Source organism: Saccopteryx leptura, chromosome 5 (assembly GCF_036850995.1).
Source record: "Saccopteryx leptura isolate mSacLep1 chromosome 5, mSacLep1_pri_phased_curated, whole genome shotgun sequence".
NCBI lineage: Eukaryota > Metazoa > Chordata > Mammalia > Chiroptera > Emballonuridae > Saccopteryx > Saccopteryx leptura.
This window is the reverse complement of record NC_089507.1, coordinates 212,878,615-212,905,867: the sequence shown is the minus strand read 5'-3', so window position 1 is coordinate 212,905,867 and position 27,253 is coordinate 212,878,615. Positions and strand designations below refer to the sequence as shown.

The window sequence follows — 27,253 nt, the reverse complement described above, 5'->3', positions numbered from 1 at the left end:
TTTGATATTTAAAGATCTGAATTAACAAGAAGTGCAATAGTTACTATTTCTTGAGTTGGCCTGTCCATAGGTTACTGTTCACTAAATATTTTGTATTTCCATTACCCTCTTGAATATTTTTTCTCTTTTTTTTGTAGTTTTCCGAATCCCGCATGCACCTGACCGGGATCCACCCGGCATGCCCACCACGGGGCGATGCTCTGCCCATCTGGGGCGTTGCTTCATTGAGGCCAGAGCCATTCTAGCACCTGAGGCAGAGACCATGGAGCCATCCTCAGCACTCAGGCCAACTTTGCTCCAATGGAGCCTTGGCTGTGGGAGGAAAAGAGAGAGAGAGAGAAAGGAGAGGGGGAAGGGTGGAGAAGCAAATGGGGGCTTCTCCTGCGTGCCCCGGCCAGGAATCGAACCCGGGACTTCCACACACTAGGCCGACACTCTTACCACTGAGCCAACCGTCCAGGGCCTTGAGTATTTTCTTACAGACATTTTGTTTGTTACCATCCATGTGGACATAGCACTAAATGAGACTGTTTAGAAATTATCAGCACCAATCAACCCCTGAGTTTTGATGCTTGTTTTCTTTCATTTCTATTACCTTTTAACTTAAAAGCTCCCTTAACCTTGTTTTTGAAAAATAACTTACGTTCTCTCTCTCTCTCTCTGTCTTTCTCTCTCACTAAAATAAATAAAATCTTTTTTTTTTTTTTTTTTACAGAGACAGAGAGAGAGAGTCAGAAAGAGGGACAGACAGGCAGGAATGGAGAGAGATGAGAAGCATCAATCATCAGTTTTTCATTGCGACACCTTAGTTGTTCATTCATTGCTTTCCCATATGTGCCTTGACCGTGGGGCTACAGCAGGCCGAGTAACCCCTTGCTCGAGCCAGCGACCTTGGGTCCAAGCTGGTGAGCTTTGCTCAAACCAGATGAGCCCGCGCTCAAGCTGGAGACCTCGGAGTCTCAAACCTGGGTCCTCCGCATCCCAGTCTCTCTCCCTTCCCGTCTATCTGTCCCTATCTGTCCTTCTCTCTGACTTTCTCTGTCTCTCCCACAAAACAAAACAAAACAAAAAGTATAACACAAGGACATCGACGTCATCACTTCCATTCAACATTGTATTGGGTAGCCTGACCAGGCGGTGGCGCAGTGGATAGAGCTTCGGACTGGGATACGGAGGACCCAAGTTCGAGACCTCGAGGTTGCCAGCTTGAACGTGGGCTCATCTGGTTTGAGCAAAGCTCACCAGCTTGGACCCAAGGTCGCTGGCTTGAGCAAGGGGTTACTTGTTCTGCTGTAGCCCCACGGTCAAGGCATATATGAAAAAGCAATCAGTGAACAACTAAGGTGCTGCAACGAAAAACTGATGATTGATGCTTCTCATTTCTTTCCATTCCTGTCTGTCTGTTTCTATCTATCCCTCTCTCTGACTCTCTGTCTCTGTAAAAAACAAAAAAGAAAAACATTTTATTGGGTGTATTGGTAGTACTGTGAGGTAAAAGAAAGAAAAAATGTAGAGATTGGAAAGGAGAAAGTAAAATTGTCCTTTTGTTCACACAGATAATTATGTATATAGAAAAACATAAGGAATCTAGGAAAACTTACTAGAATTAGTAAGTGAATTTAACAGTATTGACTGATACAGAGTCAGTATACAGAATCAACTGTATTTCTACATTGAACATTTAGAAAATGAAATTAAAAGTATTTCAGGGGAAAAGCTAATAATCCAGTGGTAGGACACCCAGGGCTAGCTTGGTAGTCCCCCGGTGTCGTCAGTCAGGTGGGCTTCCTTCTTTCCATTCTGCCAGCCCAGACGTGGGCTCTGTCCTCACGGCTGCCTCCTGATGGTGATGGCAGCTGCAGTTTCAGCTGTCATAATTATCCTGCAGGCTGAAATAGGGAGAACACATTGGAAAGAGAGAAAACGTTTTCCCAGTTCTCTTAGCTCTCTTTGAAAGACTTCCTCAAAGTCCTGTACAACACTTCCACTTCCATCTCATTTGTCATAGTTAAGTCTCAGCCCTGTGAGGAAATGCCGTCTTCATCCTAGGCAGCAGTCTGCCCAGGGAAATATCAGCGTCTGGTTCAAGGACAGAGGAGCAAATGGTTTGGGGGGATAGACAACATTCTCAGGACCTGCTTTACCTAGTGCTGTTAAATTTGGTTCTGTGTAAGAGAAAATCCCACAATAGTGGCTTTAAAGAGATGTAAGTTTATTTCTGTCTTTTACTTAAAAATAGTCCTGGGAAATAAAAAATTTTAAATAGTGATATTAGGAGTATGCTGTACTCTAGGGTGTTTTGTATTTGACTACTGAGTAATAAGGGGGGATGTTATTATGCTTTTCAATATTTTATATTACTAGCAGCTACATATGTCATGTTACCATTCCTCCTCAGAGATAATGGACCCCAGATAGCCTATGTCCGGGACTTCAAGGCAAAAGTCCAGTATTTCCGGTTCTGGTGTCAGGTTTGTATTAGACTCTATTTCTGTACTCTTTCTTTTATGTTGCTTATATTATAGTCAGTGATTGTGAAAATAACTCGTAGAAAAACATAAAATGGGCAACATCAGAATCTCTTTTCTATTTTTAAGGCAAAATAATACATTTCTTAGTTAGATAATTTGTGGCTTTCTCCAGAATAATAAATTTGAAACCCTTTGAATAAGAAAACATTGCTACTCTTCCCAGTATCCATTATGTTAAGATTGCAGGAATCCTCAGATGAGTTAAAACATTTTCTGATATATAAATTATAACCAGCCCCTTCTAGCATTTGATAGGTACATACATATATGTATCACTTTGATAGATACATATATAGGATTATATTTCTGAATATTTTTCTTAGATGTGATATAGTATTTCTGGTGTATAAATAGGTAATTATGGAATTAATGATTTCATTATGGATTCTAAATAAAATTGTACTATTTAAAATGTTGCTATGATGAATATTTTTAAATTTCAAACTTGTAATTAACTGGGCAAGTAAGAATCTGAGTTAGGCCTGACCTGTGGTGGTGCAGTGGATAAAGCGTCAACCTGGAAATGCTGAGGTTGCCAGTTCGAAACCCTGGGCCTGCCTGGTCAAGACACATACAGGAGTTGATGCTTCCTGCTCCTCCCCTCATCTCTCTCTTTCTCTCTCTCTCTCTCTCTCTCTCCTCTCTAAAAAATGAATAAATAAAAATTAAAAAAAAAAAAGGAAAATGTTAAAAAAAAAAGAATCTGAGTTAGTGTTTTGCAAATAAAATTTAGTAAATATTTATTTGATTCAGTAAGTAAGCTCTGTGCATATGAAATCTTGTTTTCCTCTGTTTTTTTGTTTGTTTTTTACAGAGCCAGAGAATCAGAGAGAGGGATAGACAGGGACAGACAGACAGGAACGGAGAGATGAGAAGCATCAATCATTAGTTTTTCATTGCGCACTGCAACACCTTAATTGTTCATTGATTGCCTTCTTATACATGCCTTGACCGTGGGCGTTCAGCAGACCAAGTAACCCCTTGCTCGTGCCAGCAACCTTGGGCTCAAGTTGGTGAGCTTTTGCTCAAACCAGATGAGCCCTTGCTCAAGCTGGCAACCTCGGGGTCTTGAACCTGGGTTTTCCACATCCCAGTCCGACGCTCTATCCACTGCGCCACCGCCCAGTCAGGCACCTCTGTTTTCTATATCTAATGCTCTGTTTAATTAGCATGAAGGCTCACAAATATATGGTTAAATATTATTGACTGTAGACCCTGGCCGGTTGGCTCAGCGGTAGAGCGTTGGCCTGGCGTGTAGGAGTCCCGGGTTCAATTCCCAGCCAGGGCACACAGATGAAGCGCACATCTGCTTCTCCACCCCTCCCGCTCTCCTTCCTCTCTGTCTCTCTCTTCGCCTCCTGCAGCTGAGGCTCCATTGGAGCAAAGATGGCCCGTGTGCTGAGGATGGCTCTGTGGCCTCTGCCTCAGGCACTAGAATGGCTCTGGATGCAACAGAGCGACGCCCCAGAGGGGCAGAGCATCGCCCCCTGGTGGGCATGCCGGGTGGATCTTGGTCGGGCGCATGCAGGAGTCTGTCTGACTGCCTCCCCCGTGTCTAGCTTCGGAAAAATGAAAAAAAAAAAAAAAAATTATTGACTGTAAATTCATATTCAAAGTCTGCTTTTTTCTATTAGCAAAAATAAAAGTAAGCCAAATTTTACTGTTTTGGTTTTTTGATCGGCTGTTTTAAATGGTGAGTGTTGACATCGTGATTTTTCTATTTCAGCAATTGGCCATGCCACAGCACATAAAGATTACAGTGACAAGGAAAACTTTGTTTGAGGATTCCTTCCAGCAGGTACTGTTTACTCGCTTAATAGTTTGCCGCATGGCTGCCAGCCCAAAGCCATCTTTTGGTGTTGGCAAACAGTTTGGAACTTTTTGAGGTGGAGTCCTTGATATTTTAAGTCTAATCTCATTGCCAGCTACCTGTAAAAGTATCCAGTTAGTACTTGTTTTATGGCCAGAGGTTGATGTGATTCTTCAGCATCAAGCCCCTGTGACAACTGATAGCTACAGATTTAAGAAGTGCCACACCGAATGCAAAGGAAAAATAGATTGTCTGAGGTAGTGGACAGTAGCTGGCTACTTCCTTTCAGAAACCGTTATGTCCGTTTACTGATGGAACCTCAGATACTAATATTGAAAGGGACAGTCAGTGGGCATCCTGCTAAGTAGGAGCAGGGAGCTTTTCAGCAGCCGATCTTGGCTAAGGCTATTAAGAGAATTATGAGTCATTCCCTTGATCTGATGTGAGTCTCCAAGGCCATTCTCTACTCCAGTCATTACCTTTTTCTAGTTTTTCTATTTGTAGCCACTGTGTTGCCACTGAGTACGCAGTTCCTAATGGGCCAGGTTCTTGGAACGTAATATGCATATAGCAGTGCTTAAAAGATGCAAAACATCAGTAGATGTCCCTTTATCTTCTGGCTTCTGAAACTAGAGGCTTTACAGAACGACAGACCAGATGGTGCCAAAACAGTTGTTTAAAATTGTCATCTTAGATTTGACATTTGTCGAATTAAATATGAAATTAAAACTTGAGAAAATAGATTCGTTTGGAAGAGTGACAAGTCTGATAGCTGAGGTTTTTATTAACATAGCACAACTGTTCACAAGGGAAATTGGAGAAAAACAAGTTTTTTCCTTCATATTAGGCATTTGTTAAAGGACAATATTTAAAAGATATTTTTCCCAGGGAACAGCAAACCCTTCAGGTATCAGACACAGGGCAAAGGAACAAGCAGAATTGCCAGGAGAACGGTCTTGGGTGTGGGGGAACAGTTGCGAAGAGAGCAGGGGCAGCCCTGGGGTTTGGAGAGCAGCCCTGCAAGCAAGGCCCAGCCAGAGGGAGCAGCAAACAACTGCAAAGATGCCTGTAACCTCGTGGTCTGCACTGCTATGTATCCAGCCTATAGTATTTATGGAATATTTGTCATAAACATGTCATAAGCATTGAGTTTTTTTGTTACATCTGAGGTTTCTTGTTTGAGTGGGATATAAATTCATAAAAGTGATATATCTGTTTTGTGGGAACTGAGCATAGCCCTGGCTTGAGCAAGTTACTTCCTGAGCCTGTCTGGATGTTTAAATGTAAGAGTTTATTCATATCATTTCTTAAAATAGACGCATTATATGAACTGTTCTTCAGACCCTGTCATTTTTCTTTTAAGGGTAATTAATATTTGTAATGTTCTGCTGGCCCAATTTTTGTCAGATTGTTAAAGTTTTACAAATTAAAAACCAAACAACCTATTTATTGTAGCTCAGTTGATAATACTGTCTTTCAAAGATGAAGATGATCTTATTAAACACTGTGGTGAGACACAAAATGAGCAATTTTTCCAGGTATTTTTAAGTTTCTACTGAGAATGAATTTCCAAAGTTAACTACGTATACCATATGTTCTTCTGCAGCCACTGGTTTTCATTTCCAAGGTAGCAAATTAGCTGTTATGTGTACCTTTTGGCTGTTAGATCCAAACTTACCAAAAAACAGAACAGGTGAAGTACCTAACCTCTGGCCATGTCCATAGTTACTCTGCAAGGGAGAGAAGCAACTGTACAAGTCAATGGTAGAATCATTTAAAGAAAATTAATATGGCCTGACCAGGCAGTGGCACAGTGGATGGAGCGTCAGCCTGGGACACTGAGGACCCAGGTTCAAAACCCCAAGGTCACTGGCTTGAGTACAAGCTCATCTGGCTGGAGCGCAGGATCACCAGTTTTAGTGTGGGATCATAGACATGACCCCAAGGTCGCTGGCTTGAGCCCAAGGTCGCTGGCTTGAGCAAGGGGTCAATCACTCTGCTATAGCCCCCAGTCAAGGCACATATGAGAAAGCAATCAAGGAATAGCTAAGGTGCCGCAATGATAAGTGGATGCTTCTCATCTCTCTCCTTTCCTGCCTGTTTCTGTCTGTCCCTCTCTGTCTCTGTCTCTTCCTCTCTCAAAAAAAAAAAAAAAAGGCAGAAAAAAAATCCTTGCCTGACCTGTGGTGGCGCAGTGGATAAAAGCGTCGACCTGGAAATGCTGAGGTCGCCGGTTCAAAACCCTGGGCTTGCCTGGTCAAGGCACATATGGGAGTTGATGCTTCCAGCTCCTCCCCCCTGTCTCTCTCTCCTCTCTCTCTCCTCTCTAAAATGAATTAAAAAAAAAAAAAATCCTAATATGTATAAAGTATATAAATACATAGATATGTATAATATATAAAATGCTATGAAATGTTAATGGTTTCTGCATGTGTGGTGTTGGTTAGTCCACAAACACCATTCTGTGTCAAGGGGAATTTAAGTTAACATATAATGAAGAAGAGTGCAGATCTGGGAGTGGTAGAATGAGGTTCAATAACTGCTTTTACCCATTCTTTTACTTTATTGTTTTGTAGATAATGAGCTTCAGTCCCCAAGATCTACGAAGACGTTTGTGGGTGATTTTTCCAGGAGAAGAAGGTTTAGATTATGGAGGTGTAGCAAGGTAGTGATAATATGAATACTCAGAACTTAGTTCCTTTCCTCCAAAGGTATCATTACACTTTGCTTGCAAGTATTATTTTCTCAATCTTATATTTCAGGAAAATGAAACGTAGGAAATTATTGTACCCTTATTCTGCAGCTATAGAATTTCAACAACATTGAGAAGGTAATTCAGGTACTGCCAGTTGGTTTCACCTCACCCATTTAACTCTCAGGATAACCCTGTGAGGTCGAATTTTTCAAGTAATAATGAGGTTAGAGACTCACCTGAGTCACGTAACGAACTTGTTGAGCCTGGATGCAAGCTCTGCATCATAACCAAAGCCAGTGTTCCAGCTACCACCCGGTGTCTGTTCCACAGAGCACACCGGCCCTGTAGTGAGCGGGTCACTTTCCCCGTCAGATTTCTGGAATAGATAGCAGTCACTCAGTTCCCAGCTGAGATTAATATATCTGTTTTGAGAATATAGAAGGCTGTATCCAATAGGAGTTGAAATCTTTAAATCTTTTTTAAAAACTGATTTTAGAAAAGGAAAGAGAAGCATTGATTTGTTGTTCCACATATTTATGCATATTATTGTTTGATGCTTGTATGCATCTGGACTAGGGATCAAGCCCGCTACCTTGGAGTATTGGGATGATGCTCTAACCAACTGAGCTACCCGGCCAGGGCTGAATCTGCTTTTTTTTTTTTGCATTTTTCTGAAGTTGGAAACTGGGAGGCAGTCAGACAGACTCCCGCATGCACCCAACCGGGATCCACCCGGCATGCCCACCAGGGGGCGATGCTCTGCCCATCTGGGGTGTTGCTCTGTTGCATCAGAGCCATTCTAGAGCCTGAGGCAGAGGCCATAGAGCCACCCCCAGCACCCGGGCCAACTTTGCTCCAATGGAACCCTGGCTGCAGGAGGGGAAGAGAGAGACAGAGAGGAAGGGGGGCGGGGAGGTGGAGAAGCAGATGGGCGCTTCTCCTGTGTGCCCTGGCCGGGAATCGAACCCAGGACTCCTGCACGCCAGGCCGATGCTCTACCACTGAGCCAACCGGCCAGGGCTGAATCTGCTTTCTTAATAGTGGAGCTTCCAGTCAAATCCTAGAAGGCAGCCTGAAGCAAGAAATTGCTTTGCTTATTTCATAATAATATATCATGTCAAGTTAAAAATTTGCGTAGCAGTGGCAGTGTAGAAAGGCAAGGACTTTGGAGTCAGGACTGAATTTGAATCTTTATCCTGCACTCACTGGTATGACCTAGGACAAATATTTTTGTCTGTAAAATGACCTAGTGTGCTCACTAACTGGCGGCTACATTTTAGTAGGTTTTTATTTATATTGTGTTTCAGAGTTCCCATTTCAAAATGTGTGATGGACCCACAGATAAATAATAAATATGAATAGAAACATTTAATTTTGTATAGGTTAAAGATAATTTAGAAGGAGAGCAATCACTTATTCTTAATTAGAAAATCAACTAGCATTAAAATATAAGCAGCATTACTAGCAGAGGCCCTGGACTAACAGGAAAAGAATCTCAGACCCAAGAAGATAATTACATGTATCGTCCCAGACTATTCTAGCAGACCCACCTGCATTACATAACTAGTACCTATAATTTTGTTAATATTGGTTGGTATTTTCACAGCATTTGAATTAAGGTTTCTTAGAGCATTTTTCTAATGACTGAGTGGCTTGAATTAAGTTTTGTCATCTCTGAAATTGGGTTGTTTTTCATATTTGTCTAGGATTTAGAGCAGTGGTACCGGATGAGGGTCACTGTGGTACTTAGTAATAGGTGGAGTAATACTGGACTTGTTTTAGCGACTGATCACGAGTCAGTTAGTGAAGTTTAAACGTATTTTATTGATTCTAAGACGGACATTTTCATATTCAACATTACCATCTCTGAAATTGGGATGTGTATCATAATTATATAGTTAGAAAGAAGCTTTAGTGGTTCATCAAATAATGGTGCTTTAAAGTTGATGGTGTCTTAGATTCTCTGAAATATAGTAATAAGCAGTGTGTAAATATCATCTCTGAAAAATAGGTGTCAGTTTGAACAGAAGCAGTAACATCAACATGGTAATTAGGAAACTGTCACCACTAAGGAGTGTAGATTTCTAACTTTGTAGCACTGCCCTTTGATTTTTTAGCATGGTTACTACATGATTTTTTCACCCAACATTTTCTTTTCATTTCAGAGAATGGTTCTTTCTTTTGTCACATGAAGTGTTGAACCCAATGTATTGCCTGTTTGAATATGCAGGGAAGGATAACTACTGCTTGCAGATAAACCCCGCTTCTTATATCAATCCAGATCACCTGAAATATTTTCGTTTTATTGGCAGGTTTATCGCGATGGTAAGTATAGCTGGAAAACTGGGTTTATTCTGCAAATTAATCAGCAACACAAAAGCGTTGTTCCTTTAACGTTCTCATTTGAAATGTTCTTATCACTGAGACATTTTTGAAATTGGGTTTTTATATTTGCCCTTTTTCTAGAAATGTGTCATAATGGATCGTATATCAGGGAAGCCTTTTGTTTTAATGAAGAACTCATCTAGCATTCTGAAATACAATGAATATTATGAAATTATCTTAAATGGTATTTTTTTTTCTTGCATAGGCTCTGTTTCATGGGAAATTCATAGACACAGGTTTTTCTTTGCCATTCTACAAACGTATCTTGAACAAACCAGTAGGACTCAAGGATTTAGAATCTATTGATCCAGAATTTTACAATTCTCTCATCTGGGTTAAGTGAGTTTGTTTCCATTTATTTTATAAAAATATAGTCTGTATGCTCTCATTAATAGTGTTGATATCTAAATTGTATTGGTTTACTGAATTTAAATTGTCTGCATTAAACCTGTCTGATAAATTTTATAGAAATATACCCAAGATCTTAGGCAAAAATATTATGACTTTAGAACATAATGTTTTAGTTTTAGTGTTTTTGGTTTGTTTGTTTGTTTTTTGAGAGAGAGAAACAGAGAAACATTGATTTGTTATTCTACCCAAACATGCCTTCATTGGTTGATCCTTGTATGTGCCCTGACTGGGGATCAAACCTGCAGCCTTGTGTTATTGAAGTAACTAACCAACTGAGCTACCTGGCTAAGGCAGTTTTCTTTTTCTTTTGATGTAATTCTTTAAGAACATAGTCCTTTAGTTTAAAACATTTTATATGATTGAACTAGTGTAACAGATAGCGTTCATTTCATTTGTGCAGAGAAAACAACATTGAGGAATGTGGTTTGGAAATGTACTTCTCCGTCGATAAAGAAATTTTAGGGGAAATTAAGAGTCATGATTTGAAACCCAATGGTGGCAATATTCTTGTAACAGAAGAAAATAAAGAAGAATATATCAGGTAAGAGAGAATGCTCCTTTTGAGGTAGTGTAGCCTTTCTGTTGGACTACAGCATATTGATAATTGCCTAGTAATACTAGTGGACAATATATATATATATATATTTTCTTTTATTGTGTTTACATAGATTCTAATGTCGCCCGTGTTCCCCAGTACATCCCCCCCCCCCCGTCTCCCTCCCATACCGCCCTCCCCCCCCAGCATTTGCTTTTCTGCTCTTGTCCCGTCCTATCACCCTGTCATCCCCTTTCCCTCTGTCCGCTTTTCTTCTGGATCCTTCGATCCCAACTCTGTCTCTATAGTAGACAATATTTTTTAGATAATTTTTGCCTTTTTACTAATCATTATGAGGACTGATCATCTGTTACTAAGGACATGAATAATCACTTTTTCTACCTTATAAGTGTTGCAAGAGGAACAAGGAAAGTGCTATGGGAAGTCAAAAGAGGGAGACATAATTTCATCTTGTAATCTTGGAGCAAGTAGCTGATAATATTTAAGTTGAGCCTTTTTGTTGTGTAGAAATGAGAGCACCAGTTGTGCGCAGAGAGATGGAAGTTGGAAAACACAAATCACAGGAAGAGTATCCGTGGTGTGTGAGGCGCTGTCAGACAGCTCAAGAGTTGATACCCCATTCTGCCATGTCCTGCATTTCAGAAGCCAAAGAAAATGAATCTTTAGAAGAAGATAATAAGTAATAACAACCCTTAAGGGAACACTTAGAACAGTTAGCCAAGTGGTAGTTTAGAAACCGATTACAAGAAATTAAGGACTGCATGCAGTCGACAGTCTAAATTTCATCTTCAAGAAGTCTGGCAACAAAACAATGAGAGAGGTAGGACAGATTTTTATGGAGACAAGAATGTAGAGACTTTCCTGCAGGTAATTCAAACTAAGCCTTACAAAGAACCAGTGTAGTGGGTGTTAATAGGTTTTATACCCTTTTCCTGGTATATTTTCAACTTAACCAGAATTTTGAAGATTTATGAAGTGATAGATAAGAATCTGAGTTATACAAAACTTTCACTTTTTCTCTAAATGTGGGAATTTTAATGGTAGAAGTAGTGCTAGGTCACTCAACTACGAATTCTCTAACTACTGTGCTGTTTGACATGTTACTGAAAAGAATCTCAAATTCATACACAGATACTTTCATGGGAGAGATTGTAAGATAAGTAAAATTTCTAAGTAACACGATGGTTTATAGTATATCCCCTTATGCTTTACATTGGTTTTACTTTACTTTTAGTCTCAAGAGTTTTTCTAGCTCGTTCACATATTCTCAGCACCATTTTATGGTTTGAGTTCACATACTTGCTTCTTCTTGAGTCCCAGTTCCTGAAGATCTTGCCTGCTTTTTTACTTTTTAAATATTTTCACTCCAGCTTTCTTATGATTAGTATTTGCACGGTGTATCTTCCTCCAACCTTTGTATTTAATTCTTTGTCTTTGTATATAAGTTTCTTATCAGCAGCATGTTCTTGGGTCTTGCTATTTTTATCCAGTCTGATAATCTTTACTTTTTAATTGCACTGTTTAGTACATTTACCTTTAATTTTGTTACTAATGATTGCACTTAAGTCTGCTACCTTGCTATTTTTTCTTGTTTTTCCAATTTCCTTCGTTCTTCCTCTTCTGCCTTCTTTTGAATAGAGTAATTTTTTACTTTTTGTTATCTCTTCTGTTGATTAGCTATATCTTTGATATTTTTAATGAATACTCTAATGATAATAACAATATGAATCCTTAACATATTGCTTATAATGAATATCACACTACTACTTATACAGTGCAAGAAGGTAGGGACATAATGAAGTAAGGTTGATATTATATTGAAGCTGGAATATCTATACATGGTTTTCATTATGTTCTTCTATATATGAAATTTTTCAGAATAGTAAATTTTTAAAAAATTATTTTTGGGCCCTGGCCGGTTGGCTCAGCGGTAGAGCGTCGGCCTAGCGTGCGGAGGACCCGGGTTCGATTCCCGGCCAGGGCACACAGGAGAAGCGCCCATTTGCTTCTCCACCCCTCTGCCACGCTTTCCTCTCTGTCTCTCTCTTCCCCTCCCGCAGCTAAGGCTCCATTGGAGCAAAGATGGCCCGGGCGCTGGGGATGGCTCTGTGGCCTCTGCCTCAGGCGCTAGAGTGGCTCTGGTCGCAACATGGCGACGCCCCGGAGGGGCAGAGCATCGCCCCCTGGTGGGCAGAGCATCGCCCCCTGGTGGGCGTGCCGGGTGGATCCCGGTCGGGCGCATGCGGGAGTCTGTCTGACTGTCTCTCCCTGTTTCCAGCTTCAGAAAAAAAAAAAAAAAAAAAATTATTTTTGTACTCAGAATTTAAATGTAAAGTCTAAACTTCCTGATAGCTTTTTTATATATTTATTTACCAGAATGGTAGCTGAATGGAGACTGTCTCGAGGTGTTGAAGAACAGACGCAAGCTTTCTTTGAGGGTTTTAATGAAATTCTTCCCCAGCAGTATTTGCAGTACTTTGATGCAAAGGAGTTAGAGGTAATGAGTTTTTCTTCTTTTTCCTATGGCATGCTGATAAATAATGCCTTCATTGGTCTGCTTTCACATCAGTTTTCCATCTTTCTAGTGGCAATAGGATTTTTTATGCAGACAGGATGTTTTGAAGCATCCCCTGTGGTTTAAAAGGTCCATAATTTATCCGCATAGTAGTACCCAAAAAATAAAAACTATCATCTTCTCTCTCTATAGTGAATGACTTATTTACCTGAATCTGTGTATATTTGACACCATACATTGTAAACTCAACCTTCAAGAGTGTTATAGATACAACACTTTTATTTTGTGAGAGGCAGAGGGCAGGGTCGGGAGTGGGAACAGACAGGAAGGGAGAGAGATGAGAAGCATCAACTCATAGTTGTGTCACTTTAGTTGTTGATGATTGCTTTCTCATATGTGCCCTGACTGAGGACTCCAGCCGAGCCAGTGACCCCTTGCTTAAGCCAGCGACCTTTGGGCTTAAGCCAGTGACTGTGGGGAGTCATGTCTGTTAGACCGCGCTCAAGCTGGCCACCTCTGGGTTTTGAACCTAGGTCCTCAGCATCCCAGGCCGATGCTCTATTCACTGCGCCACCCAGGCTGTAGATAAAACTCTTGATACACAGTTTATAAGCCAAAGCCTCCCGATTAATTTGTTTTTTGAATATTGTTAAATATTAGTCTTTTCTTATTTATGTTTAGCATTATTATATAGATTGTACAGTTCCTTATAGAAATCACTTGTCTTTTTCATCCCCTGTAGGTCCTTTTATGTGGAATGCAAGAGATTGATTTGAATGACTGGCAAAGACATACAATCTACCGTCATTACACTAGGACAAGCAAACAGATCATGTGGTTTTGGCAGGTTTGTCTCAGTTTATATCTATTGAGAAGCACACCATAATTTTTTAGCAAGTGTTTTTACCATATCTGAAAGTAAGTTACAGAACAAAATAAATCAGTATGTTCAGGCCCCTCAGTCCATCCTATATATGCATTATAATAAATAAGTACATATCACAGCAGCATCCTTTTAAGACTAGTGCCAAGTAAGCTGCACACACCTTGTACCTTTGCCCAGAGTATATGTTAATCCAGATGATAGCATTTCCCTGCATTTAATGTAAATTCTTTAGAATTTTATATACCTGTCTATAGTGTGGTTTTAATCATTAATACCTCATTAAGAATTATGTAATGTTCAGAAGGCAAACTTAAGAAGGAGACTTGTTTTGGAATCATAATTATGTTTCTTCAAAAAATGTCTGCTGTATAGCACTAATCATTAGGGAAGTGTAAATCAAAATCATGATGAGATACCATTTCATATGTATTAGGAAAGCTATTATTAAAAAAAAAATCATTCTTGATGAGGATGTGAAGAAATTGGAACTTGCCTGCATTGATGCTGGGGAATATGACATGGTACACCATTGTGGAAAATGGTTTGGTAATTCTTCCAAAAGTTAAACATAGAATTAACATATGGTCTGGCAATTCTACTCCAAGTATACTAAAAAGAATTGAAAGCAGGGATTCAGGTACTTGTACTGCATACCTATATTCAGAACAGCATTATTCACAAAAGCCAAAAGATGGGAACAACTTAAGTGTCCATCAGCAGATGAATGGATGAACAAAATGTGGTGTATACATACAATGGAACAGTGGTAGTCAACCTGGTCCCTACCGCCCACTAGTGGGCGTTCCAGCTTTCATAGTGGGTGGTAGCAGAGCAACCAAAGTATAAATAAAAAGATAGATATTGTGTGGTGAACATAAAGGATCTATCAGATTTAAAGCAAAAGAAAAAAAAAAGATAGATTTAACTATAGTAAGTTGTTTTATAAAGATTGATTCTGCCAAACTTAGCAAAAATCTGACATAAACTACTTGGTAAGTAATTATTATTATATGCTTTAACTTGCTGTAACTCTGCTTTATAAATTTTATAAAGTAAAGTTACTTCCCTACTTTATAAATCACCATTACTGTGGAACTGGTGGGCGGTTAGAAAATTTTACTATTAACAGAGATACAAAAGTGAGCGGTAGGTATAAAAAGGTTGACTACCCCTGCAATGGAATATTATCTAGCCTTAAAAAGAAAGAAAATTCTGACATAGGCTGCAATGTGGATAAACCTTGAGGATATTATGCTAAGTGAAATCAGTCAGACACAATAGGACAAACATTGTATGATTCCACTTACATGAAGTATCTAGAATAGGCAAACTCACAGAAACAAAGCATAGAGGTTACCAGGGCAGTGGGAGATAAGTTTAATACATTTGGGATAATAAAAAAGTTCTGGAAATAATGGTGATAGTTACACAACAGAGTTAATGTACTTAATGCCATTGAATTATACACTTAAAATGGTAAATATTTACGTTATATATATTGTACCACAATAAAATTTTTTTAAATTTAAATTTCTAGTACTTACTTAAATTCTTAAAAAATTCAGATGAACTGAGCTTCTGTAACACATAGGATTAGCATTTAAAAATAACTAACAGTAGTACAATAGAACAAAAATTATTCTTTACCAAAGAAATATTTGGCTAAGCCAAAATATACTTGTGTTATAGGTTAGAATGCATCCTCCAGAAACCTAAGGTTCTGAGTCAGACTTAATATATAGGAGTTAAAAGCCATATAATTCTGGCATCACTTAGCTATACCAAAACCTAAAGAACATTGAAAAAAGGTTATTAGAGTGTATTTAGATCAGACTTCTATGAGTTTGAGAAACATGGAGAAGCTCCTCTGTCCACAGTGGTTGGGTACAGTCAGTATTAGTGCATCTGACACTCACTGGGAGGTCATTTAAAATTTGAAATGATTTTTTTTATTAATATGCTACATGTAACATATCTCTTTAAATGTGCTTTTAATAGTTTGTTAAAGAAATCGATAATGAGAAGAGAATGAGACTTCTACAGTTTGTTACTGGAACCTGCCGATTACCAGTTGGAGGATTTGCTGACCTCATGGGTGTGTATCTGGGATTATTTCCTATACAGAAAATTGTTCATCACACTGCCGTAACATCAGTGTGTATACAACTTATCAGAAATAACAAAGATAAGTATAGCCATTTCTTTTTTTTTAATTGAGTTTTTTGTATAAGTACCGCGCGCTAACCGATTGCGCCACTGGAGCTCCTGAGTTTTCTTTAAGAGACACAAAGAGGAAAGGTGAGAGAGAGAAAAGTGTTGTTCCACTTAGTTGTATGTTCATTATTTGCTTTCCCTGTGTGCCCTGACCAGAGATTGACCCCACGGCCTTGTCGTTTTGGGACAACACTAATTCACTGAGCTAACTGGCAGTGGCCACCATATTCTTAACAGTTAGAGTTAACCTCAATTTGTCTAAATTTTTAAATCACTTTATACTCCTGACCTCTAGACATTTTTTTTCTTGAGAGACAGACAGAAAGACAGGAAGAGAGAGGAAGAGAGGCATCAACTTGTAGTTGCTTTCACTTCAGTTGTGCATTGATTGCTTCTTGTATGTGCCTTGACCAGGGCTGAGTCAGGTGTCCCCTTGTTCAAGCCAGCAGCCATGGGCTTTTCACACCAGCGACCTTTGGGCTCAAGCTGGCAAGCTTTGGGATAGTGTGGACTATCTCTCCGCTGATGAGCCAGCACTCGGGGCCGGTAACCTCAGGGCTTCGAATCAGCAACTCCATGTTCTGGGTCAATGCTTTATCCACTTGTCCACCACTGATCAGGCATCTGTAGACATTTTAAATCCTTAGGTTAGACCCCACATTTTAACTCAGTAGGATAGCAGTGTTCTATTTGTAGGTTTGTTTGTTCATTCAGTTCTCTCTGTTACACCTGGAGCTCCTTTAGATCTATCTGTAGGAGATCTATCTGTATCTTCTCTTTTTACTTCTAGTGCCTAGCATAGTGCTGATCACATGGTAGTTACTGATTCAAGTGCGTTGTTTTGAAATGAATGACCGTGAGAATATTTATTTCGCAGCTAAATAATAAAGTGAATCCAAGTCTTCCTTTAACACCAATATTACGTTGACCGTAGGATGGAAGAGAAGTTGTGGTCTCTAAGCCTGCTTCAGGTGAAGCAGAGAGTCAGAATGAAAAGAACTAGGCAATTTTGGGTAAAGTGTGGCACCAGTTTAAACATCTTTAAAAACCAGACCAAAATAATTTGGACTTTACTCTGAAGGTATTGGGAACTATGGAAACTTTTTGAAGAGGAAAATTTGCTGCAGCTGCATTTTAGGAAGATTTGACAGCAAGACATAGCATGCATTAGATAGGGAGAGCCTGGAGACAGGAAGAAAGTATCGGGAAATGATGAGAACTTGATCTTAGGGGATAAATGCTAGAGAAGTTTCAAAGGTAGAAACACTCCTTGATTAAAAGATGACATAAGAAGGAAGAATGTCGAAGGTAATATGTTATAAAATATAGAGAAGTGGAGAAGTTGTGACACGTGAAGAACATGGTTTGGAAGTTTGGGGGGAGGATAATGAGTTAGTTGCTTAGCATCTACTGAGTTTAAGGTGATTGCTGATGATTTCACTATGTTTTAGGGAGCAATGGACCACAAAAATTCTGCATTGAGAAAGTTGGCAAAGAAAATTGGTTACCTAGAAGTCATACCTGGTAAGTAAAATTAGAAAGAGTAGAAAAAAATAAACGTTTCCAGTTCTGTAGATATTAAATCCTATTAGAAATTAGAAATGAAATACATCCCCATTGTATCATATTATTTTTTTATTTTTTTTTTAACAGAACAAAGTGTACTTTTATTTTTTTTTCCTTTGTTTTTTTTTTTTTTTTTAATAAATTTTTATTAATGATAATGGGATGACATTAATAAATCAGGGTACATATTCATTGTAGTACCCTATCTTATGAGTATTTCTGCACTTCATCGTCCTTTGCTACTGTTAATCTCCATCCTCTCCCCCCTTTTTTTCCTTTGTTGTCACAGTTTAAGTTTGGTTTTATTGTGTTCTTGGTGGAGCTGTTACTTGTGGTGTTGTTTTCTTTTGTTCTTTGAATCTGGTTGGAAAACCCCCTTTAGTATTTCCTGGAGTGGGGGCTTTCTGCTGATAAATTCTCTCATCTTTTCTGTATTTGTGAATGTTTTTATATCTCCTTCGTACTTGAAGGATAGCTTTGATGGGTATAGTATTCTTGGCTGAAAGTTCCTCTCTTTCAGGGCTTTAAATATTGGGGTCCACTCTCTTCTAGCTTGTAGAGTTTCTGCTGAGAAATCTGATGATAATCTAATAGGCCTTCCTTTATATGTTGTACTCTTCTTTTCCCTGGCTGCCTTGAGAATTTTTTCTTTGTCATTGGTTTGTGTCATATTTATTATGATGTGCCTTGGAGTGGGTTTGTTGGGGTTAAGAAAACTTGGTGTTCTGTTTGCTTCTTGAATTTGAGGTTTTAGTTCTTTCCACAGGCTTGGGAAGTTCTCGTCTATTATTTGTTTGAGTATATTCTCCATTCCATTTTCTTTCTCTTCTCCCTCTGATATACCTATTATTCTTATGTTATTCTTTCTGATGGAGTCAGACAATTCCTGTAAGGCTTTCTCGTTTTTTATTATTTTTGAGTCTCTTTCTTCTTCTCTCTGTTGTGCCTCAAGTTGTTTGTCTTCTATTTCACTAATCCTATCTTCTATCTGGGCTGTTCTGTTAGCTAAGCTTGTTACCTCGTTTTTCAGCTCGTGAATTGAGTTTTTCATTTCTGTTTGATTTGTTTTTATAGTTTCAATTTCCTTGGTAATATATTCTTTGTGTTCATTGAGTTGTTTTCTGATCTCCCTAAATTGCCTTTCTGTGTTTTCTTGTATATCTCTGAGTATTTTTAAGATTTCTATTTTAAATTCTCTGTCATTTAGCTCCAAGGCTTCCAATATGTTAAGTCTTTTCTCCATAGATTTTTCCACATCTATTTGTGTTACCTCTCTTTCTTTTGTATCCATAATATTCGATTTCCTCTTTCTTATTGGCATCTGAGGGTGGTCTTGTTGATAGCACTAATTAGAATTAATAAAGAGTAAATAGGAAAAAAAAAAAGGTAAAACACCCCACAAAAAAAAAACCAGTAATAATTTATTATTTCCCCCTTTTTTCTTTCTTCTCTTTCCCTCCTCTCCCCTCCTCAGGGAAATATCGTGATGACCTGTGAATTATATTATGCTAAATGGAACAAAAACTGCCTATAATGGAGGGCCTGATTTGGGGTGAAGAGTTCAAGGGGCAAAAAAAGGGAGTAGGGACCTACTAAATGCAAAAAAAAAAAAGGAAGAAAATCTTAGACAAGCATAAGATGATTTGCTTGTAAGTGATGGTCGACTAAGAGATATAATGAGAGGGATAAGAGGGAACCAGAAAAAAGGAGAGAAAAAAAAGAATAATAAAGAAAAAAATAAAAATAATAAGTAAAAATCTGTTGTATTAAGTGGAGCGAAGACTAAATACGATGGAGACCTTGGGTTGGGAGGAATGCTAGTGAGTTAAAAAGCAACGTAAAAAGTACCCAAAATGCCACAAAAATAAACAAACAAAAAAAACAAAACAAAAACAAAAGCGAAAAAGAAACCTTGAGTCCCAAATTAACTAATTTGTTCGTGATTGAGGATTAAATGGGAGGAAAAGTAAAATGAGAAAAGAAAAAACGAATAGAAAGGAAAAAATAAGAAAAAGAGAAAAACGAAGGAAGAAAAAAAGAGGAAGAGAAAAAAACAAAATAAAGCAAAACGAAAAAAAAACAAAAGAGGAGAGAGTGAGAGTTGAGTTAAGTGTTTTGGAGTATAACCTTAAAGGAGGGTGAGGATGAAGATAAGAAATAAAATGTAACACTCATGGGTAGTGTAGTTCAAGAAAAGGGAAGCATAAGATGGGCAGAGAATAGAAGGACCGAGGTGGAGGAAATAGAAATAATAATAATAAAGGCAATAAGATAGAAGAAACAATCAACAGCAAAAAAAAAAAATTAGTGGAACAAGTTGTAAAGTCTGTGGATTTTTCTTGATTTTGAGAGGTTAACTTCTTCCTTTTTCTTTTCTCTCCCTCTTCCTGGTCGGTGACTCTATACCCCAGGCTCTGCCCCTGTGTCACACTTAGGTAGGGATTTGCAGTTGATGGGGTTCTATGGCAATGTCATATAATTGGCTTTAGTCTTGCTGGTAGTCAAGGCTTGTTGGCGTTTGCAGGGTCCAATGATGAGAGAGTTTGCTTTCCTGGAGTCTCTCTCCTAGTCCCCCCTTCCTGAATTAGCAGCCTGGTGATCCAGCTATAAGGCTGCTACTGCTTCTGCCTGGGGAGTAAGAGGCTCAAAGAGCTAGGAAATCCCCACTCTATCCCCACTCAGCGCAAGGCTTTGGGAAAGGCTCTGGCAGTCAGGTGTCTGTTCAGAGCCTAGCATTCAGTTGGACCACTCAACCAGACTTTCCACACTTTGTAGCCTGTTTTGGCTGGGAAGAAGAGGCACTAGTCTCTGCTTGCGACTAGTGTAGTAAAGATCTTATCATCTGCCAAGTCCCTCTTGTTAGCGTTTATCCCTGAATATGGAGGCTCTATCAGTCAGAAGTTGCCCCCGCCCCTTTAGCGAGAGGCACTAAGAAATATCACGCCTCTTATCTTGGATCGCTGAACTGAGAGAGATCTTATCAATTAGAGCCCGTGGGTGCGCAGATTTCATGGGTTAAGCTAATTTCAGTGATTGGGTCCGCAGCTGTGCTCCCGAAGGTATTTCAGGCTGCCTGCGCGCCCCTCCCCCAACGCTTGATTGTTAGCTTGAATGGCTGGGTGAGGTGCCCCGCCCACGGAGAGAATCTCCCAAGTAGGGAAGACCGCCCTGGCGCCTCTCCCGCTCACCCCGCCGCTGGCGGCTGGAGCGCACCGGGCGCAGGATAATGGGGCACCCTGGGTGTGCGGGCCAGTAGGGCACGCGCGCGAATGGGGTGCTCCAGGCACCAGTGGCTGGGGACTCTCACTCGCAGTGCGTGGGCCGCTGGGAACGTTAACGGTGCTCGTTCTGCAACCGGCAACCGGACGGGGCGCGCGCCGGCAGCTGCTCGCCGCTCCCGAGTGTGGGCCGACTCACCACAGGCGCACTCCCTCCGTGGCTTGAATGAACGTCCCTGCGGTAGTTAGCTTCCTCCACACCCTCCTCTCAGATTCAAGTGATAACAGTCCTTTCGCTTTCAGTTTGTGTGGAACTCCGGAATGCTCCGAGGATAAATTTTTCTGTTTCTAGTTGATAAATTTGTTGTGATTTTGGGGAGATCTGTCGGACACGCTGCTCATGGCGCCATTTCCGTGACGTCACCCATATCATATTATTTTTAACAGCTTTTTAAAGGCATAACTTACATACTATAAAACTTACCCATTTTAATTCAGTGATACTTAGATTACAAAGTAGTAACCGTCACTACAAACCAGTTTTAACATATTTCCATCACCTCAAAACAATTTACCCATTTGCAGTCAGTCCCTTTCCTGTTATTTGTTTTTTGTTTTTTTTGTATTTTTCTGAAGTTGGAAACGGGGAGACAGTCAGACAGACTCCCGCATGCACCCGACCGGGATCCACCTGCCATGCCCACCAGGGGGCGATGCTCTGCCCCTCCGGGGCTTCGCTCTGTTGCGACCAGAGCCACTCCAGCGCCTGGGGCAGAGGCCAAGGAGCACATCCCCAGCGCCCGGGCCATCTTTGCTCCAATGGAGCCTCAGCTGCGGGAAGGGAAGAGAGAGACAGAGAGGAAGGAGAGGGGGAGGGGTGGAGAAGCAGATGGGCGCTTCTCCTGTGTGCCCTGGCCGGGAATCAAACCCGGGACTTCTGCACGCCAGGCCGACGCTCTACCACTGAGCCAACTGGCCAGGGCCTCTTCCAACTTTTTTAAGATTGTTTTGGCTATTCTGGGTCCTTTGAATTTCAATGTGAATTTTAGGGTCAGCTTGTCCATTTCAGCAGAGGTCAGCTGGGATTTTGATACAAATTACTTTGAATTTGTAGATCAGTTTGGGGGAGTATTGCCATCTGAACAGTATTTTGTCTTCTGATTCATGCATATGGGATGTCTTTCCATTTATTTAGGTCTTTAATTTATTTCAACAATGTTTTATAGTTTTCCATTATAAAAGCCTTGCATTTCTTCTGTTAAATTTCTTAAGTAGTATTTTATCCCTTTTGAAGCTATTATAAATGGAATTGTTTTTCTAATTTCATTTCAGATTGTTTATTGCTAGTGTATAGAAATACAACTGATTTTTGATATTTATCTTTTACAAATTTCTTTTATTTTTGACAGAGTCAGATAGGGATAGACAGGAAGGGAGAGAGATGAGAAGCATTAATTCTTCATTGCAGTACTTGAATTGTTTATTGATTGCATTCTCATATGTGCCTTGACCGGGACGCAGGGTGGGGGGCTGGGGGCTATAGCAGAGCAAGTGACCCCTTGCTCAAGCCAGCGACCATGGCGTCATGTCTGTGATCCCACGCTCAAACCAGATGAGCCCGCGCTCAAGCTGGCGACCTCGGAGTTTTGAACCTGGGTCCTCTACATTCCAGTCCGACGCTCTATCCACTGCACCACCACCTGGTCAGGCCCAACAAAGTGTTTTTAAAAAAAAATATTTCTGGCCTGACCTGTGGTGGCGCAGTGGATAAAATGCCGACCTGGAAATGCTGAGGTCGCCGGTTCGAAACCCTGGGCTTGCCTGGTCAAGGCACATATGGGAGTTGATGCTTCCGGCTCCTTCCCCCTTCTCTCTCTCTCTGTCTCTCTCTCCTCTCTCTCCCTCTCTGTCTCTCTCTCCTCTTTAAAAATGAAAAAATAAAAATTAAAAAAATATATATATATTTCTTACTCTTAATGTGATATACTTGAATGCTTTTGATAAGAGACCTGTGTTCTACAAAGCCTAAAATATTTACTTTCTAGCCTTTTAGAGAAAAAGTTAGCACCACTAATCTAGATTAGGGTGGATGCTGGAGCATGAGAAGACTAACATTTTACCGAGTACTTGCCGAGCACAGGCACTGTGCTGTATATAGGTTTGTTTCTTCTTCATTCTACCCTGAGAGGTAAATATTGTTATTCCCATTTGTCTTCTGATTACCAAAGAGGAAACCAAGACTTTGAAAGGTAACAGCACTTGTTCAAAGGCCTAGTGACACAACTGGATTTCAACCCAGTTTTGCCTGACTTTAAAAATGAGCATTGTGCCTGACCGGGCGGTGGCGCAGTGGATAGAGCGTTGGACTGGGATGTGGAGGACCCAGGTTCGAGACCCCGAGGTCGCCAGCTTGAGCGCGGGCTCATCTGGTTTGAGCAAAAGCTCACCAGCTTGGACCCAGGGTCGCTGGCTCAAGCAGGGGGTTACTCGGTCTGCTGAAGGCCCGCGGTCAAGGCACATATGAGAAGGCAATCAATGAACAATTAAGGTGTTGCAATGCGCAATGAAAAACTAATGATTGATGCTTCTCATCTCTCCGTTCCTGTCTGTCTGTCCCTGTCTATCCCTCTCTCTGACTCTGTCTCTGTAAAAAAAAAAAAAAAAAAAGAGCATTGTTATTTACTACACTGCTCATTTGATTCTTTGTACATTTCCTTTTCTCAAACTAACAATCCTTACTTTTAGTTTTAACCGCCTGGACCTGCCACCCTATAAGAGCTATGAGCAATTGAAGGAAAAGCTGTTATTTGCAATTGAAGAAACAGAAGGATTTGGACAAGAATAACTTCTGGGAACTTGCACCACTGAAGGACAAGAACTTATTTGCGATGTTTTTCTTCTCTGCCTGTTGCACATCTTGCTATAAAATTGGACTGTGACTATTTAGGGAGTTATCTTGAGTGTAAGTAAATTAATGTTATTGAGATTTATCTCCCAGTGATTCTGGATTTTTACTCAACATTTCCAGAAATCAGATATGCAAATGACTAGTCAAAACGTTACTTAACATGAGATTTAACACAGCAATGCAATCTGCCTTGTCTTATTCCACTAGACTGTTCCTTAATTATGTATATGCGTATTGAAAGTCGCGCTGTTCCCTGTATATCCCAGAACAATAACAAAAACATTTTTAAACTCATGTATCTGTACTCGAAAACACTGCCATCCTAAAGCAGACCTGTGAGGGAAAGGATCACCTCATCCAGAAACTGTCAGTATAAAGAGGAGATTAGGCTCTCCCCAGCCCTACATTTGTTTTTTATTCCATATGCTCCAGGAAATGTATGTCGTATGGTCCCTAAAAGTCCTAGGTATTTTTCCCCAAAGTCGAGACTCTTTGCCTTTTTTGTTGGTAGGGGGGAAAATGCTATTGCTTTGTCTTACAAAGCGAATGTCTGCCAACTACCCATTCTCTGTAAGTCTGAGCTTTGGTAATAATATGGCTATGGAAATTAAGCCTTCTATAAAGACTTCCTAGAGAGGTGAATTCTCATATTGAAATGTAGTTACCTGCAATATTTACTAGAGATTTATGAGATTAAATTAAGAGATAATGTAAGAGAGTAGACTCTTTGGTTCTACATAATGCTTGATGATTCATTTAGGGACCTAGAAATATTGTGTGAAAATATATAAATATCACCCAAAAGGCTTTCTGCCCTATATTTTTAAAATACAGAATAGTTATATTTTAAGTAGCCCCGGCCCTAGTTCTATAGGGCTTGGCTATTTAATATTTTTATGGAAGAAATTTTAGTTCTGGAAAGGTAAATGCTTGTATATATTTTTGCAGCCTGAGATCTCCCTTACTCCAATACTTCCTTTAATTTAAATGGCCACATGTATATGTCTTCCCTGCTGTTTTAGGAAAATGGGGGCTGGATATCCCAAGAATCAGAGTTTTATAAAAATACTGCAAATAGACAGCAGACATAAATATCTACCAAATGCTACCTTAAATTTTGGTCCAAATTGAACAGTTAGAAATAGATTTATTGTAAGTGTTTAATTTACAGTGATTTCTTAAATCTGAACTAAATTGCTTTGAGTCCTTTTTCTTTGTAAGCATTGTAAATGCTAATAAATTGTTAATTTTTTTTTTTTCTTACTGCATGTTATGTTGAAATAAAAACTAAGTAAAATGAGCAATTGCCGTATTCTTCTGCTCTTTTGGGAGGTTGGGGAAAGCAGCATTCAGAGCTTGGGTCAGCAGGGAAGGACCTGACTTGTTACATCAAATAGAGTGGTTTAAAACTGATCCAGCCGCTCATCATAATAAATTCTTACTCTGTCTTTTATGATCTTATATCATGCAGAATAATTTAATCTTATAAGACTTACAATAACTCTATTTAAGATTGAGGTACTAATTTTTCACCAAGAGACTGACATACCAATGTCAGTTCATCAGAAATTTAAGTGAAACGTGACACATCTGCCCACAAAGGTCTCATGCTAAATGAGCTATTTCAGTCAAGCCCACTCTGCCAATTTTATTATCTGGTTAATAATCTGAAGTGTTATCAGGGATGATTCATGGAATTAGACTTCTATCAATATATTTATATCCCTCCTTGGTTTGGATGTTAACTCCGTCCTTCTAAACTCTTTAAGATTAATTACTTCTATTTAATATTGTTGGTATCTCCAGCCCCCCCCCCCTAATTTTTTTTCTTTTGAGTTATTTCTGTTTGTATATGTGCTATGCTTTAATGAACTAAAAACAGGGAATAGCAGCACTAGATTGTACATTACTGTATTGGTGTTCCTATTCTTTCTTGAACTGTAATTTCAAACACTCAGGTAACCCTACAAATATCACAGGGAGCAAAGTGCTCTTATAAAGGCCTTCTATAGGGCTGCCTCACTTGCATTTCCTTAAAAGATTTTATAATTAAAGCATTTTGGTCTTTCATTTGCACATTTTTCTGTTAGTCTTGAGAAAAGTTTTCCCCACCTGCAGAAAAGACCAGATCTTACATATTTCAGACTGCTTTTGTAAGTGGCCACATGCTCCAGCCTGTCTGTATTGTGGAGTGGGTAGGGGAAAAAAACTAGAAAGACCCACCAAGGTGAGATTGGATTGTGAAGAGAACCAAGTTGAAGACATCTGCTTTTTCTGAGACAACTACAGGTGCTTTAAGTCAGTACCCCAGCTATAGGCGCCAAATAGAAAACCACCAGCTGCCTACCAAGACTGCCTTGTTCTCAATAAGCTATCCTGTTCACTAGCTTCAATAGAGCCTTTTCTTATTGGGAAACCAGGTGATCAAGCTCTGGTTTAAAACAGCCAGTGGAAAGGGGCTATGTATGGGAAGTGGGATTTCTTCCTATGCTGATCTAACAGTGACTGAAGGACAAACTGCAGGTCCTGACAAGTACATAAAATTCGAGCTTCCATGTGGCTAAGAAAAAGGGAAGAGCTGTCTCCCACAGCATGAAGAAATAGGTAATAGTTCTTACTATTTGGGTCTCTGGCCCCAAACCCTACAAAGAATCAAACGGCCTCAGCTGGGGCTGACTGGCTGCTGTCTTAGGAGTGTCTCACTTTGTATGTAACTCCAGAACAGAAACTGCTGTCACCCCTAACCCATTTCAGTTGTCAATTTCTGTGTGTCTATAGGGCTTCTTTGTGGTCAGGACATTTGGGTGGGAGGATCCAGGGGAATCCTCCTGGTTGTCAGGAGAGCAGGGTCTTCAGTGGAGACCTCAGAAAGACAATGTTGGTTTCTTAGGGGCAAGTTCCCATTAAGCAAAGATGCTGTGGGCAAGAGGGTTTCCTCAGAGCATCCCACAGGTAAGGTCATACCGGCAGATAACTGAAAACAGGCATACTGTTATTTTTCCTCATCTCTAATTCAGACCTGCTTTTCTATTTGTCCTCACTGTCCTAGCACCCTATAGTCACTTAGTTTCAGGACAACTGTCAACCTTTATTACTGCAGTATGTCCCAAACATAGATATGCTACATGCAGTAATTTAGTCTTCCTGGCCACTCTCAGGAGATAGTTATCTGTATTTTACAGATAAGAATATAAATGATCAAAGTGATTTAACTCGAAGTGTCTGCAGCTATTAAGTGGTGAGAGGGGCAAACTGGAATCCAGTACTGATTCCAAAGCCTGCATGCTTAAATGTTTTGCTGTACTGCTACTCACAAAATGCAACCCTCAGAGTCTTCCACAATCAATTCAGCTGTTCCATCTAATTGGTTTCCAAATCCGATCAAATCCATTTCCCAAACTTTTGAATCACTTATCTCTGAGCTGCCCCCGTTGTCACAGACCACATCTTCATCCCTACCCTGGTTGGGGGTAGCAACCTCTTCTCACTGCTCCGGTTAGGGAGGTGTCTGCCAGGTTGTCTTATTAAGTCACTATCCTATCCTCCAAGCTAGGACAA

General features: G+C 39.9%; 1 protein-coding gene across 3 annotated transcripts in view; it reads left to right on the top strand.

Annotated features, from left to right (window-relative positions):
* Window positions 1-24,603, top strand: part of ITCH (itchy E3 ubiquitin protein ligase) — a 104,207-nt gene extending 79,604 nt beyond the window's left edge. For all 3 annotated transcript variants that reach the window (XM_066384044.1, XM_066384043.1, XM_066384042.1), the window contains 11 exons: window positions 2,399-2,471; window positions 4,258-4,329; window positions 6,918-7,006; window positions 9,202-9,361; window positions 9,627-9,760; window positions 10,233-10,373; window positions 12,765-12,885; window positions 13,646-13,750; window positions 15,788-15,884; window positions 17,455-17,527; window positions 23,533-24,603. In XM_066384044.1, coding sequence (XP_066240141.1) covers window positions 2,399-2,471; window positions 4,258-4,329; window positions 6,918-7,006; window positions 9,202-9,361; window positions 9,627-9,760; window positions 10,233-10,373; window positions 12,765-12,885; window positions 13,646-13,750; window positions 15,788-15,884; window positions 17,455-17,527; window positions 23,533-23,632 — 1,165 coding nt within the window. In that variant the 3' untranslated portion in view covers window positions 23,633-24,603. The remainder of the gene's footprint in view (window positions 1-2,398; window positions 2,472-4,257; window positions 4,330-6,917; window positions 7,007-9,201; window positions 9,362-9,626; window positions 9,761-10,232; window positions 10,374-12,764; window positions 12,886-13,645; window positions 13,751-15,787; window positions 15,885-17,454; window positions 17,528-23,532) is intronic.
* The last annotated feature ends 2,650 nt before the right edge of the window (window positions 24,604-27,253 follow it).